This window comes from Piliocolobus tephrosceles, chromosome 6 (genome assembly GCF_002776525.5).
Source record: "Piliocolobus tephrosceles isolate RC106 chromosome 6, ASM277652v3, whole genome shotgun sequence".
Classification (NCBI taxonomy): Eukaryota; Metazoa; Chordata; class Mammalia; order Primates; family Cercopithecidae; genus Piliocolobus; species Piliocolobus tephrosceles.
Genome location: NC_045439.1, coordinates 115,422,993 through 115,439,329, shown reverse-complemented (window position 1 = coordinate 115,439,329; position 16,337 = coordinate 115,422,993). Strand labels below are relative to the sequence as shown.

The 16,337-nt window shown below is 34.7% G+C and overlaps 1 protein-coding gene across 5 annotated transcripts in view; it reads right to left on the bottom strand.

The window, feature by feature from the left end:
* STRN3 (striatin 3) overlaps window positions 1-16,337 on the bottom strand; it is a 135,959-nt gene that overhangs the window by 8,759 nt on the left and 110,863 nt on the right. For 3 of the 5 annotated variants that reach the window (XM_023227441.1, XM_023227437.1, XM_023227438.1), the window contains 7 exons: window positions 16,009-16,149; window positions 10,898-11,031; window positions 9,388-9,563; window positions 9,157-9,204; window positions 8,429-8,550; window positions 4,299-4,466; window positions 2,553-2,693 (listed from right to left, as the gene is read on the bottom strand). In XM_023227441.1, coding sequence (XP_023083209.1) covers window positions 2,553-2,693; window positions 4,299-4,466; window positions 8,429-8,550; window positions 9,157-9,204; window positions 9,388-9,563; window positions 10,898-11,031; window positions 16,009-16,149 — 930 coding nt within the window. The remainder of the gene's footprint in view (window positions 1-2,552; window positions 2,694-4,298; window positions 4,467-8,428; window positions 8,551-9,156; window positions 9,205-9,387; window positions 9,564-10,897; window positions 11,032-16,008; window positions 16,150-16,337) is intronic. The other 2 variants (XM_023227439.1, XM_023227440.1) reach the window with 1 other exon arrangement.

Here is a 16,337-nt window from a genome sequence, read left to right as displayed (position 1 = left end):
AAAAAATGAGAAGTGTTTTAATACAGCCCTTTATTATAGGTAGTTTAGAATTTTTAAAAGATCTACAATTATTACTACTAATAAACAGTCCATATAAGAGTTATAAGCATTTAAAGAAGGGAAACATTCACAATTGCTAGTTAGATGTTTGTAAGGAACAACCCCCATCCTACCTACACTGACAAAAACAAAAAAACAGAAAACTGGAATTAATGCTCTTTAAAGATGAGATTTTTTTCTTTTCCAGTAAGCTCTTACTAACTGTTTATTAAAAATGAAGGAGAACAGAGAAATATCAAAACGAATAAATGGGGGAAAAATCCTCAATATTAATAGACTTTAGATCATTCATTCTGCATGTGTACTGCAACTCATATATTACACCTAAACACAGAAAAAAATATGTATATATAGCTATCTATGTAGGGTAATTTAAAAAACAGGTTTGAGGAGATACTGGGAAAGAGACTTAGAAGATAATTTTGGTTTAAGACCTGACCATGGCACCATGTAAATATTTTACATAATTACAAAGCAATTTTTTTTTAAAGAGACAAAGTCTCACTCTGTCGCCTAGGCTGGAGTGCAATGGTGCAATCATAGCTCACTGTAACCTTGAACTCCTGAGCTCAAGTGCTTCTGCTTCAGTCTCCAAAGCTAGGACGACAGGCACACATCACCATGCCTAGCTAATTTTTTAAGCTTTTGGTAGAGATGGGGCCTTACTATGTTACCCATGCTGGTCTCTACTCCTAGCCTCAAGCTATCTTCCTGCCTTGACCTCCCAAAGTGGTGGGATTACAGGCATGAGCCAATGCGCCCAGCCAACAGTTGTTTTTCTAAAAGAAATTAATGAAAATCAAAAGTAAAATTAAACAAATGAACTTAAGTATATCCAACTGGTGGTATAACTACAAAGGAAGGAACTATTCCAAGTGATTTTAAAGCACATACATTAGATTGTATATCGCTAGTGGAATATACCCTAATTACAAAGTTTTATTATCAATATTCAATCTTTTCATGGTAATGGTATTATCACTGAGACAATTCTGTGTATACTGTGGGTGGGGTAAATAAAATAAGAAACAATTTTGTTAAGAACCAAAATAAATCTGAATTTGAAGTGGAAGTATTTTACTGTTTAAAAAATGCTTATTTCTTAGCTCTGTACATTGAAAGAGTCTAATACAATGAACAACCCAGGAACCATGAAGACCATGAGGATCAACTCAGCAGCCTAGCACCCCAACTGTAGTCTCTAAATGCCATTTCCCACTAAAAGAAACCACAACTCCTTAAATAAATAGCTGATTTCAGATCTAGGGCACAAAATGAACAAGATGAACCTAGCACATCTTGTCATATGTCATACGAGGAAGCTATCAACAACTACCAAGGTCATGGCAAAAGGACTCAGGAGCCAACCTCAGCCCCACTGAATAAGCCCCACTGGCCAAAATGAAAGGATGTGAACAGCAATAAATAAAGACAATACCTGCAATGGATTGAAACACATCAAATACATTATATCCATGAGAGAGTACGATGATACCAAAAACACCACCCAAGACAAACTGGTCACCTTTAGAGGGTGATAGCAAACCAACTCATTATTTTGAAAACTGGTACATAAAGGGGAAAACCAAAACCCAGTAATTTATCTTGCCTTTCCTTAATACACACTAACTCCAAGGTAACCAAATTATTGATAAGGAGATGTTCTTTTTTATAGGAATAATCTAGCTAATAAATGGAGAGGGAATGATAAAATTAGAAAATCAGTTTTCAATAGAAAATGAATGAACCCAAGCAATAATCCAGACTTAAAACATCACAAAAATATAAACAACCAGAAAATACTTACCTCTGATAAAAGCTTACAAATTACTTGTGAAGTAAAGTTGCCAAAAACATTTTAAAAATTTTAAAAGAAAAAAACAGTGAACCTGAATTTGAATAAGTCTTTAGATCTATAATCAGTTCACAGGAGAATTGTGAATAGAAATAGAGAAGCACATTAAATAATACAGGTATGCAACTAGCAAAATTCAGACTGTAGGAAACTTCACAAGACAAAGTAGCCAATTTCTTCAATTTAAAAAAAAAAAGGAACATAAAAGAGATGAAGGGGAATCTACGGATGAAGAGAGACCTGAGAGACCTATCAACCAATTGCAATATATAAATCTTATGCGATCCTTATCTAAATAAACTGTAAAACACATACCACATACCACATGTGTAATACTGGGCATTTATAGATAGGTATTAAAACTGAATGATGAGTACATTAGGTTCATTATGTTATTTTCTCTACTCTCACCTTCATATTGCTCTAGTCATTCCTCTTTTCCCATACATCCGCCCAAACTTTTAAGCAAAATTTGAAGAAATAGCAGAAATAATATAAATAAGTATAACTGTAACATTATGAAACTATTTTGCCATCCTAAATTCAAATAGTGAAAACATTAAAATTAGCTAAAAGATCACCCTCTACTGTGTAATAACCCTTTTTAAGGTTTCAAAGAAACTCCATGAAAACTTACCAGAATCTACCTGTGATGAAAGTATCACCAATGACTGTGATGTTTCTAAATCATAAATTACGGCACTACCAGTGTTGAAAGAGGTTACCATATGAGCTGGATCACAGCCTATAAAGTCAACTGATGTAGGTATTCCATGCTCTGAAATGAGCCCAAAGCCAGACAATGTAAACAAAGTAAAATTCTATGAAATCTCTAATTTTCTAATCAGAAAAAGGAATTCAAATAATCTTGAAATACTGTTAATAATGAAAAGGAATACAACTGTGTCAGGATGGTAAGATAAGAAGTATCTTTTCCTCAATTATTTAAAAAATTTATAGCATTTTATTTAATATTATAAGAAAAACATAACTACAGAGCTCATAAAGAGTAAACACATGCAAAAGTTATTTCTTTTATTACACATTTTCTTCTAAGGGATTAAATAAAATCCTAGTCTTTTGGCCAACTTGCCAATAATACTTCTTACTGTAAAATGATAAATTAGCATTCTCACATAACTGTTTTGGCAGACTGGTTCACCTGTCAGAGATCTGTAGGCCTTATCAAGGAGCTACTACAAGTCAAATTTTTGGACTCATGAAAATGGCTTGGACTCTGGAATCAGCTGATGCAGTAAATTTAAAATGGCCTGAGCAGCAATTTCTCTCTTTAACATACTAAATTAAACTAGCCAGATCAATGCACAATTAGACGAAATATGGAGCCAAGCTATTAACTAGATGAAGCCAGAAACAAATATCTAAATGAATTCTTACCTCTAAAGCTTGGATAACTGAAAATTAGTACCACTAAGGTGTCTAAGAGACACAAAATTATACATTTACTACTCACCTGTTTTAAAATAATATGTATTTTTACATACAAATAAAAGGTCTAATTTAAAAAATTAAAAGCCGGGCACGGTGGCTCACGCCTGTAATCCCAGCACTCTGGGAGGCTGAGGTGGGCAGATTACAAGGTCAGGAGATAGAGACCATCCTGGCTAACATGGTGAAACCCCGTCTCTACCAAAATACAAAAAAATTAGCTAGGCATGGTGGCAGGCGACTGTGGTCCCAGCTACTCGGGAGCTGGGGCAAGAGAATGGTGTGAACCCGGGAGGCGGAGCTTGCAGTGAGCAGAGATCGCGCCACTGCACTCCAGCCTGGGCGACAGGGCGAGACTCCATCTCAAAAAAAAAAAGAAAGAAAAAGAAAAAGAAAAAAAATTAAAAATGACTTGGAAAATAAGACCAGTAAATGTCTTCAAAAGGTAAACTGGTTAAAGCCTTTTTAAATAGAAAATATTTAAAATCATGAAAATAACCCAATTTGTACTTTTCCAGTTAGGGGTTCAGTGATTATGGCTGGATTACTCAACTAGTGTGCTCAGGGTCATGGAACACATGGTTTATAGGTATGCTTGAGACTGTGATCCCTTCAGTCTTTGTGGGTAGTCATCTGGAACAGATGGTGTGCCTCCTGTTGTCCCTATGAGTATCCTCATTTGTCTGTTCCACTATTATATACAAGTAGTTTTACATTTTTAAAAAATTGAACACAAAAAAGGTAAAAAAGAACTGCACTACGGGATATAGTTGCAAAGCACTTCAAAAAAAATGAGTAAAAAGATTATCCTAACTTTTACAAAATTATTTCAATATCTCTCTTTGGAGCAGTAAAGAAATCAATTACTTTGTCCTTTATATATTCCAAATTTTTTAAAAAACGAACTTTTCTCACAGATGCAAAATTTACTTACTTTTATCTCCATTGTAAGTGCAAATACATGGCAATTTTTCTTGTGGATTCCATAACCTAACAGTGCCATCTGCTGAACAAGACAGTAATTGATTTTTTATGCCACTATAAGCAAGACCCCAAACTGCATCTGTATGACCAACTAAAGTGCCAGCTAGAACATTTGGCTCTGGAGAAAAAACAAACAAAAAATCAGGTAAAAGAAGTTTAAAAGAAACTTTGGTACATAAAGAAAACTTACTATATAACTAAGTATAAAGAACACAACATAAATTTAGGCCACAAGAAGACAGATCAAAGTGTACATAGTGGCTACATCTAAGAGTAGAATTATGGCCCATTTTTATCCCCTCCTCCCATCAACATTTTTCTGTATTTTCACAATTTTCTATAAAGGAACATATGCTTTTTTAAAAAAACAGCTTTTTTGAGATACAGATATTATTTACATACCATACAACTCACTCATTTAAAGTGTATAATTCAATGATTTTTGGTATGTTGCTTACAGATTTATACAACCATCATGACAATTAATTTTAGGACACTTTCATCACTCATTAGTCACTTCCCCCAATTCCTCCTCCCCACCTTTTCACAAGTCTAGGCAACAACTAATGCTCTGTCTCTATAGATGTGTCCTATTACGAACAATTTCTATAAATGGAATCATACAATATGTGGTCTTTTGTGACTGGGTTCTTTCACTGAGTATGTTTTCTTTTTTTCTTTTTGAAATAGGGTCTTGCTCTGTCACCCAGGCTGGAGTACAGTGGCACAGTCACAGTTCACTGCAACCTTGACCTCCTGGTCATTGAACATGTTTTCAAGGTATTTATCCATGTTGAAGCATGTATCAGTACTTCATTTATTTTTAGTGCCAAATAATATTCTGCTGTGTGGATATACCATATTTTATTTATCTGTTCCTTAACTGACAGACATTTGACAGCTGATAACAATGAGCATAATCTGTCTGACAATCCTGTTTTTCTAGTAAACTCCTCCCACTTTGCATGAATGCTTATCATCTCCACAATTCTCACAGATCCCAACCTCTCTTCCACATGACTATGCCTCATACTTCACTGAGAAAATACAGCATTCAAATAATGCTGTATGTTTCTTATCCCCCATCTTCTTGCTGCCTAATATATAAATGATTAGTGTCTAAAGGTATCTTCTCCTAGCTTCCAGATACAAGCAAGGAATCTGTCCTCCATCCTATCAAGGGCTAGTACCAGATGTCACTAACTTGCTGTAATGTTTACTGCTTCTCTACTACACAAATTCTCCTCCTTGGGATCATTACTACAGTGAAAAAAAACTTGTTCCAGAATCTCGTCAACAAAAAATCTTCATTAATCCTACCCTACCACCCCTTCTACTCAGCAGTAGAAATATGCTTTTCACTTCCTGTTTACTCTTCAAATCACTCCAGTTTGGTTTCTGATACCATTACCACACCAAAACAATCCTTGCTAATGATGATCCCTATACTATCAAATTTAATACTTTTCTTTGATGATACAAAACATTTTGTTGTTGTTCCCACTATATTGCTTCTCATCCATATAGTCTGACATGAAAGATTATCCAGAGGTCCCTTCATCCTTCAGTCTTAGCTCCAGCATCCAAACTCTATCTGGCCAAGATGTGGGTGACCTGCTGGTCACTTATAAAAGGGAAACTTTATATCATATTATTAGAACTCTCAGTAACATTTGAAAGTACAGACTGCTTCTTTCTTCTCAAAATGGGTTTCTTCTTTAGTGTGCTTCCATGATTTCACACACTCTCCTGCACTTCCGTCTGTCTTTTGGGTCATACCTCCTCAGTTTCCTTTGTTGGCTCTCTTGCTCTAGTCACCCTCCCAGTGTCAGAATTACGAGGACTTTAGTCCCAGGTTGTCTTCTCTTCTTACATTAAACAATACACTCTCCCTGTATTGCCCATTCTTATAGCTTAATGTATCATCTGTATAGAGAAGACTGTCCATGTTTTTAACTTCAATCGAGATCGCTTTGGGCTCCTTAGTTGTGTATTACCTACTTGATACTGTCATCCTTTAACATGCCTAAAATCTGAACTCACCATCTTAAATCTCCTTACACCAGTTCTGCCCCCGTTTCAATAAATGCTCCCATCACATGCTCAGTTACTCACATCAAACACTCAGGACTGGTGATGAAAACGTTCTGAAATTAGTGATGATGGCTGTACAACTTTGTGAACATAGTAAAAACTACTGAAATGTAGACTTAATTTTTAATTTTTTTTTAAAGATGGGGTCTTGTGGCTGTGCATAGTGGCTCATGCCCATCATCCCAACACTTTGGGAGGCTGAGGCAGGTGGATCACTTGAGCTCAGGAGTTTTAAGACCACCCCGGGCAACACGGTCACCATTTCTACAAAAAATACAAAAATAGTGGAGGTGGTAGCTCACACCTGTGGTCCCAGCTCCTCAGGAGGATGGCTTGGGCCTAGGAGGCGGAGGTTGCAGTAAGCCAAGATCACGCCACTGCCCTCCAGCCTAGGAGACAGAGCGAGACCCTATTTCCAAAAAAAAAAAAAAAGAGAGAGAGAGAAAAAAAGATAAATTGGGTCTCCTCTTTTGCCCAGGCTGGAGTACACCGGCACCATCATAGCTCACTACAGCCCTGACTTCCTACACTCAAGTGATCCTCCCAGCTCAGCCTCCCGAGTGTCTGGGACTATAGGCACGTGCCACCACATCTGGCTAATCTTTAAATTTTTGGTAGACATGAGGTCTCACTGTGTTGCCCAGGCTGGTCTTGAACTCCTGGCCTCAAGTGATCTTCCCACTTCGGCCTCCCAAAGTGGTGGGATTACAGGAGTGGGCCATTGTGTACAGTCTGAACCGTATACTTTAAAAGGGTGAATTTTATGATATGTAAATTGTATCTCAATAAAGCGTTAAACACATACAATCAAATTAAGCGTCACTTACCCATCACTTTATCTACTCAACATAATTTATCAAAAAATCCTGTCTATTCTATCACTCTCCCTCAGTTTATCTTAAAACCACTTCTAACTGCTCTGCTACCACCACTCTAATCTTGGTAATATCGTCTGTCACCTAGTTTACTAGACTACTATATGACAGCAGCCTCCTAACTGGTATTTTTCTTTCCACTCTTCTCACCCCCAATTTATTCTTCTCACAACAGACACAGTCACCTTTTTAAAACCTTACATTTATCAGATAACTTTCTGGCTTAAAACTCTTTACTGAAAGTTTTCTTTTATCCTTCAGATTTTGGCTTGAATCTCACTATTTTAGAAAGACCTTTCTTGACTAACTCTTCTAGAGAGAAGGTTCTGCCTGTTACTCCCTCTCACAGTACTCTATCTTCTTATCATTTATCACAATTTGTAACCATACATCCCATCCCTTTGCTTATTTATGTCTCTACTTTCCATTAGACAATCTTATTTCTTGACATAGTGCTTACCACAATGCCTAGCTAATGTAGGCACAAAGTGGTGTTAAATAAAAAGAACAAAGAGTTCATAAACATTTTGTTTTAATATAATTATTGATAATGCCCTTACAAATATATTTGAACACAGGTACAGGTAGGTGTTTCTGTAGAACAGATTTCTAAAAGCTCCATTTGTAAGTCAAAGGAGGTTTCTTTTCTTTTTCTTTCCATTTTGAAATTAAAAATGTTTTTGTATATAAGAGCTAAGAATAACAAAAAATTTTTTGGCTCCAAAAAGTTTTAATGATTTACACCCTTGCTGTTGGTTCCACTGTCTTTTGCTAATATTTTTTAAATATAAAATAAACTATTTCTTAAGTTCAAAACTTTGTTACTTAGATTATATTTTGTTTCCTTCTCCTTTTTGTAACTACTACCTAAATTAACACTTTAGTTAATATAGTTTTTTTTAACAACAGAGAAAGTATCAATTCATAGGCTTAAATACCCATGGCATGACATTTCCTAATTTTTCTCTTTAATAAAGCAATTTATTAGCAAATGGAAGAACTAAATGAGGTGACTAACATAGGTTTAAACAACCTTGTAATCCTATTTGAGGTATTTACTTTTGTCAGCTCCATTCAGTTAAAAAAAATACATTTTGATCCTTTTACTTACCATACGTATCATATGGATCCACAGTGGGACTGGGCATATTCCACCACTGGATGGTTGCATCAATACCACCGCTGAAACACTGTTCTCCATTAGAACTAATAGCTAATGACAGAACAGGGCCACTATTGTAGGAAGAGAAGAAAAAAAAACTACTGATAAATTCTAAGAAGAAACTCAAGTCTCCATTCCCCCAACCTCTGAATTTATGTAATATCTAAAAACTGTTTTAACAGAACATGTACATATGAATGGTACTTTTTTTTTTTTGGAGATGGGGTCTCACTCTGTCACCAGCCCAGACTAGAGAGCAGTGGTGATCTCAGCTCACTAAAACTTCCGCCTCCCAGGTTCAAGCGATTCTCCTGCCTCAGCCTCCCGAGTAGCTGAGACTACAGGCGCATGCCACCATGCCCACCTAATTTTTGTATTTTGTGGTAGAGATGGGAGTTCACCATGTTGGCCAGGCTGGTCTCGAACTCCTGACCTCAAGTGATCTGCCCACTTCAGCCTCCCAAAGTCCTGGGATTACAGGTGTGAACTACTGCATCTAGCCTGAATGGTACTATTATATTCATATTTTCACCAATACAATTATTAAATAGCTATTATTCAAGTAATACATCTTTTCTAATGTAAAACATTGAGAAAATTACAAGGTTTGAGGACTGCTAAATAATATTTCACAATAAGTATGATTGTTAATTAAATACCAATTCAGTAAAACTTACATGTGGGCCCTAAATGTGTAGATAGGCTCTACATCTAAAGAGGCACTCCTAAAAGAGGGGGGAAAAAGGGTAGGGGAAGAAAAGGCAATTAAATAACTATAAATCACTGGTTGATATTAAACAGTCGTTAGATCAAATGTGTGCATTAAAGATATGCAACAATAATGAGGAATAATTACTTATATTAGCAAAATTAGAAGAAATACACCAGGCTAATATTAAAATACTTGCTTTTTGGCAGGAACTGTTTTTTGCAGGTTCCAGAGTTTCAGGGTATGGTCCTCAGAAGCAGTAACCAGCACAGGTTCTACAGGATGAAAAGCTAATGCCCGTACTCCATCAAAATGGCTACGTAGTGTATACTTGGGATTCCATGTCTTTCGAAAGGCATCTTTATTAGCAGGCAACTAAAAGGAAAGAGCACAATATTTAGTGGTAAAAGTAGTAAACTGGAAGGCATGTGGAGTGTTTATTCATTTCTTTTTGGTGTGTTTAACACATATATTTAAAACTGTTTGGCTAAAATGTCCAGTGGAAATTTAATGTACCTTTAAAACTTCCTAAAAAATCTTTATCATTTAATAATAACTCAGAATAATTTCATTTGCCTTACAAATAGCCTAGATCAAATGCAGAGTTCTTTAGTCTGTTTATACCTATCAAGTTAAACCCAAAGCTCCTATTAAATGTCAGATGAGAACAAAATCATCATTGCTACCACTGCTGCAATACTTTACATGAAAAATAATTACATATTACAAATATCCAACGGTACAGTATTAACAGTAAAGTCATTTAGGAAATGTATTAACGTGAAATTTTTAAAGGCAGCAAGTTAAGGTACTTTCTGAAAGTCTGAACTAAAGACCTTTTAAGAATATTTTTATCCCATTTTCATAATTCTTGGTATTGACAGAGGTTTATCTTTTTACCTTCACATTTCTCCATCTGTAAAGACAGGCTGTGAAACCACTTCTAAAGCAGTCAAAAGTTTACTGGAATTTAGTTGCTTATGTATTTTAAAAAATATATTAATGAGAATAATCCAGCCCACCAAAGGCTGTCTCTAAAAAGCATGCTAACATTAATTATAAAATGTAGAAAAAAGAAATTCATTATAAAAAGAAAAAAATTGCTGAAAAACTGCAATTAACATAAAGATCTAACAGGTATAGTTAACTCTCAATTGAAATATTAATGTCTAGAAAAATTAAATCCAAGACAAGTTTCACCTCTAACACTGGACTCCCTCCCCAACCCTTCCATCCACTCCCCATTCCTCTAATGGAGTTAAGTATTCAGGAAATGATGCAAGCTAACTTTAAAATGTTCAGAAACTTTAAAATATTTCCTTAAGAAAATAAAAGTTCAAAAATAAAACATGCTTTTTAAGAAGTATTCTGAAGGCAAATATGTGATTCAGGTTATTTTTTTTCTTGTTAACACCAAAATATGGCTTAATTTGAGATAATTGAGAGTTGACTACTCAAGATGTATTTATTGACCAATATATTAATCATCTCAAACTTCTAGTTAATCCACCAAAATACCTAAAACAAAATTTAAATACCACAAAGAAAGTAGTTATAAAAAAAAAACTACATGTCACTTCAAATCAACACATTGACACAAACTTATCTTTTCCATGCACCTTGACATTAATTCTGTTTTATAAGTGATTCCAAAAAATAAGGAGCCTTCTATTAAATCATTAAAAAATTAAAAATAAAACTGCACTTACATCATAACTATAGTCTGCATCATTTGTTACCGTCAAGTCTGCAAGGTCTCCAAGGCCCAGTACACTTAACAAAACATCATCAGAACCCATAATAAATGACTTGCCTCCTCCAGATGGAAACGTTATTGGTTCAGCTATAAAGAACAAAACCGCTTCTTAAATGCTGAAAAATCATACAGTACAAGACAATATTGTGGGGAAAATTTAAGCACTTAACAGTTACAATATTCAGTAATATAATTAATTTTTATTTTCCCACTTCTACTCAAAAAATCCTGTTACTAAGCAGTGTTAAACAAATGTGTTGGAACTGTGGTGTAGTAACTGTCCACAAATAAAATGTGCACTAGATATATTATTCTGGGGTGGAAGTTGGGGCACAAAAGCTTTGTCTAAATCTCTTATCACTTCAGTACAATTATAACTATAGTTTACATGTTAAATAAGAAATAGGACAAATTTTGATTAAATAATGGAGTTAAAAATCAGATTTCTGCTATTCATGGGGGGAAACCTCTACCAAGGACCTCAAAGTAGTCATACAGTATTTTTTAAATGTTAATAGGTTGTTGCTAAGTCCTTTTGCTTTCTAAAGAAGTACTAGGCATTCTAGTCCCTGATAAAAACTAGTATAAACACTGAAATGTAAATGGTTTACAGTCAGCTATATACTATATCAGTTCACTAGAATGAAGCTTTAATTGTTCAGATTCCTTCAGTATCAGCAATGGTCTAGGAAAAAGTTCTTCCACCAACAACGTCAGTTTCCTTTCTATAAAGAGGTTAATCCATGTGGTCTTCAGACCATCCTCCTGCTTTATTTATTTATTTATTTATTTAGAGACAGAGTCTTTCTCTGTCACCCAGGCTGGAATGCAGTGGTGCGATCTTGGCTCCCTGCAACCTCCACCTCCTGGGTTCAAGCAATTCTGTCTCAGCCTCCCAAGTAGCTGGGATTACAGGTGCCAGCCATCACGCCTGGCTAATTTTTTTGTTTTTAGTAGAGATGGGCTTTCACCATGTTGGCCAGGCTGGTCTTGAACTCCTGACCTCAAGTGATCCGCCCACCTCGGTCTCCCAAAGTGCTGGGATTACAGGCGTGAACCACCGCGTCCAGCCTGTCTTCCGGCTTTAAAGCTTTGACTATGATTTTTATTTTAATGTCCCATTCTAGTTACCATGACATTCTAAAATGAAGCAACTAATCTTGACCACAGAGTTTTAATTTCTGATCAGATGCGCCATTTCAATTTCAAACTAAACTCAGGTTGAGCTTCACTTAGATTTCTCGACTATATATCATGTGCATTATTACAGCTTTTCATGTTAATATTAGCAGTTCCAATTATTTAAAATGTGTTTTCCTTATTAACCAATTAAACTCTGCCATAATTGAATAACTATTATCTAAATACTTTGTTGTAACAGTCATAGTTTAAGCAACAACCTTCAATATCATTTCAAACATGCTTTGAAAGCAAAAATTTAACATTAAGGTAACAAGGGAGAAATAAATCATTATAATATAAAACTCAATGTATCAAAACACACTTAAAATTCATGAGCAAATTTAAAAGGGAAACATTATACAAAAAATTAAGCTGATTGTCAATTTTTTAAAAATTCCCATGAAAAATGATATAAATATGCTACAGGAAACACAAGAGCTATAATGAAACTTGACAGTCATCACTAACACTACTGGAAATAATTCTGAGAAGATATAATTCATATATGTATACTATGGCAAAATGAAATTCATCTTTATTTAAAACATCTTATTTTATTATTGTATCCTATCAAAGTAAGCTATATAATCTGACTCAATAGGGTTCTAAAATGCTGCTCTGATTCAGTTACTTGATCTAAAATGAATCTGAAACCACCTGACAGAAAATATATACATAGAGATCCTAAGTAGTATTTAATCTTTCAATTATGACACTTATTGAATCTGAATAATCTGTAGCATTGATCTTTTCCCACAAATTATTAGTATGCAGTTATTGGCAATACCAGAAGCAGCTAAAAACTATAAAATCAATAATTTAAACTTATGTTTAAGGATAATAACATAAAAGTCATTAGATAACATTTACTCAGAGCATTTTTCTCTAGACAAAGAAATATTTTTACTTTAAGCTCATAATTTGTTTCTAAAATGCCACAGTTCTTCCCACTCACAATTATACAAACATTCACTGACACAAATCTTAAAAGCCCAATAAAATAACTTTAACATAACAAATTATTTTGCAGGACGATCTCTGATCAGCCACTGACCAATTTAGGAGCATGTGAACGTAAGTGTCTGGATGTTAGTTTTACTCGAGTTTTGGATTAATTGTACTTAACAAAAAATTAGTATTATACTCATTTCTAATTAATCATATGACCATATTTCTATCCTTTTCTCTATATACACATATATTTCATGACATATTTATGTAGATATTGCAAGCTATTCTGCTTACTCAGTATTTATTTACATATATATGTGTAAAACTTCTTTTACACTATTACCTCTGCTTTCCATATTACCCATCACTGTGGCATATGGTAATCACCGCAGCTACTCGTTTGTTTATCCTTATTTCCCTGCAGATGGAATTAATTTCTATCCTAAAAATTCATTTTATTAATGGTAATATTACCCATAGTATAAAATGTCATTAGTAATTCAAAGAAAAATATAATTATTTTAACCAGCCTAAAAAAGTAGTTTTGGTATCTTTTTTTTTTTTTTTTTTTTCTAATAGAGACAGGGTTTTGCTATGTTGCCCAGGTTGGTCTTGAATTCCTGAGCTCAAGTGATCCTCCTGCCTTGGGCTCCCAAAGTGCTGGAATTACAGGCATGAGCTACTATGCCTGGCCTAGTTTTTAATTTAATGATGGAAATTATAACACATTTTATTAGGAGGCCTAAGAAGGATTTCATCAAGTAATATAACAATACTAGTATAATGGGTCTATAAAATACAAGGTCTTTTTCAGATTTTTATAATTAATCTTCCTTTTGATGGACACTTATCATGAAGGAAACCTGTAGCTCGCATATTGAACTCTTTTTCCCAAGAACTTAGTCCAGGTAACAGATTCCATTTATACCATGGGCAACGTGGTATGTCTCAAGTCTTTAGTAACAACAGTCTAGAAGATTGTAATGTTGAAGTACCACTCCTAGAAAACAGACATTGTTCTTTACAAAATGAGGTAGGACACGAACTTGAAAAGTAAAGAAGTTGGACACTGCCACTGAAAATAAGGAGATTATGTACTCCAAAGCTGCCTTCTTAGCTTGAAGTCAAACTCACATCTCTTTAAGTAACAAATTCTAGTAAGATCGACACTTCAAAAACTGTAATGAAGTTCACACTTATCAAATCTCTCCCCTCGCCCTCCTCCCAGCATCAAGAAACAGATCACTGACCTATATTCTTTCTTTAAAACACACACATAACACATAAACAAACACACATAGAGAGCTCTAAGTTGGTTTTTGTGTAGAGTGTGCCTTGACTGGCTTTAACCATAAGTCATTGGTTTGAAACATTTAAAAGGGTTCACACTGCTAACATGGGTTTGCCTTAAACTGCAAAACTTGCAGTTTAAATGTACATTAATTACAAAAATCTTAGCAAGTTGTGCTATGCATATTTGGCAAAACAGACCAAAAACAAAGCAAAATCACCACTAAATGCATTTAAAAAAAAAAAAATGGAGTTGCTATGTGTAGTTTAGAAAATACTTCTAAAGTAAAACAGGAATATATCTCAATAGTGGAAATGAGGTCTGAAAAAATTAACAGACACTATTTTATTTTTCATTCATTTTGCTTTGAATGACTGTTATTTTAGTGATTTTCTTTTTAAGGTGAGTGAAGTAAATGGTAAATTATGAGAGGGAAAAAAATGCAAAATTATTTAACTGTAAGGAAACTGTGCCACTAGGGAAATCTTAAAAGGGAACAAGATGCATTTAAAATTTTTTGACTGGGACATCAAACAAATCTTCTTTACACAGCAAAGGCAGTAACATCAATGAAATTTAATATATATACCAAATTACTGTATCTCATATGTCACAATAATCTTTGGTTAAAAACTCAGATTCAATACTTATAAACATCTAGACTTAGAGTTATAAATGATTCAAGTATACCTACATATCTTTGGCCAAAATCAATTTTGGAAAAAATGTTTAAGTAGTACTTTCATTTCCTACACATTTCTGGTTTAGGCAAATTTTATAAAATTCATTACTAGGTAGCATATACTTGCTACCAAGTTAAAGAATAATGATACTGCCTTATTCTCAAAGGATTAATTGAGGCAACAGATACATATATTTTTTAAAGTAATATATATTTAAAGTAACAGGTTGGGCACTGTGGCTAACACCTGTAATCCCAGCACTTTGGGAGCCAAGGTAGGCGGATCACTTGAGGTCAGGAGTTTGAGACCAGCCTGGCCAACATGGTAATATTCTGTCTCTACTAAAAATACAAAAAACTGGCCAGGCATGGTGGCATGTGCCTGTAGTCCCAGCTACTTGGGAGGCTGAGGCAGGAGACTCGCTTGACCCCAGGAGGCGAAAGTTGCAGTGAGTTGCACTCCAGCCTGGGCGACAGAGTGAGACTCAGTCTCACGGAAAAAAAAAAAAAAGGAAAAAGAAAAAGAAAAAAAAAAAAAAGGTTCCAAGCACAATGCCTGGCACCACAGTTGTCTTCTAGTAAGTGGTAATTATTATTAGCTGCTAAATTTAAGCAATAAGACAAAATGAGCAGCTTTTTCCATATGTATTAAGTTTGTTTTTGTAAATTACTATTTTCCCATTACTGGATCTGTAGTTAAAGTTAAAGACTCTGAATTCACCTATGATGGAAACAACTCCTTCTCACATTAAAAACGAAAACAAAATACGAAGAAATAGAAGCCAGAAATGTCAAAATCCCTAAATTAATTACATCAAGAGCTTGCCCAACACCTTCTCTAAAGATCATATAAAATGATCATCAACATTTGAAACAGTAGCCTAGTTGCAATATTAAGATGTGATTTGGATTTAAGGTCTTCTGAAATGTAAATAAACATGGTAGCTAAATTTTGTACCTTCCTCTGCTCTTGCACCTTCATGATCAGTCATTCTAGTAGAGGCTGACCTAGACTGATTAATGATTCCTGAAGGGATGTGGGGCAGCTCATCATCTCCCAGATCAGCTATCATGTCGTAGAGTTTTGTCCTGTTGGCCCCTGTAAATTAATGTCAGCAGTAGAGGTTCATTTAATGGCTACCGCTTGACTTGCCAGCAGCGTCTAAAACCAGTTCATTAACAAAACAGACTATTAGGAAGTCTCAGTTATTAAAATATCAGAAAATTAAAGATGTCTTCCATTTTCCATACCATCCCCCAAAACACATTGAGTTTAAATATTTATTA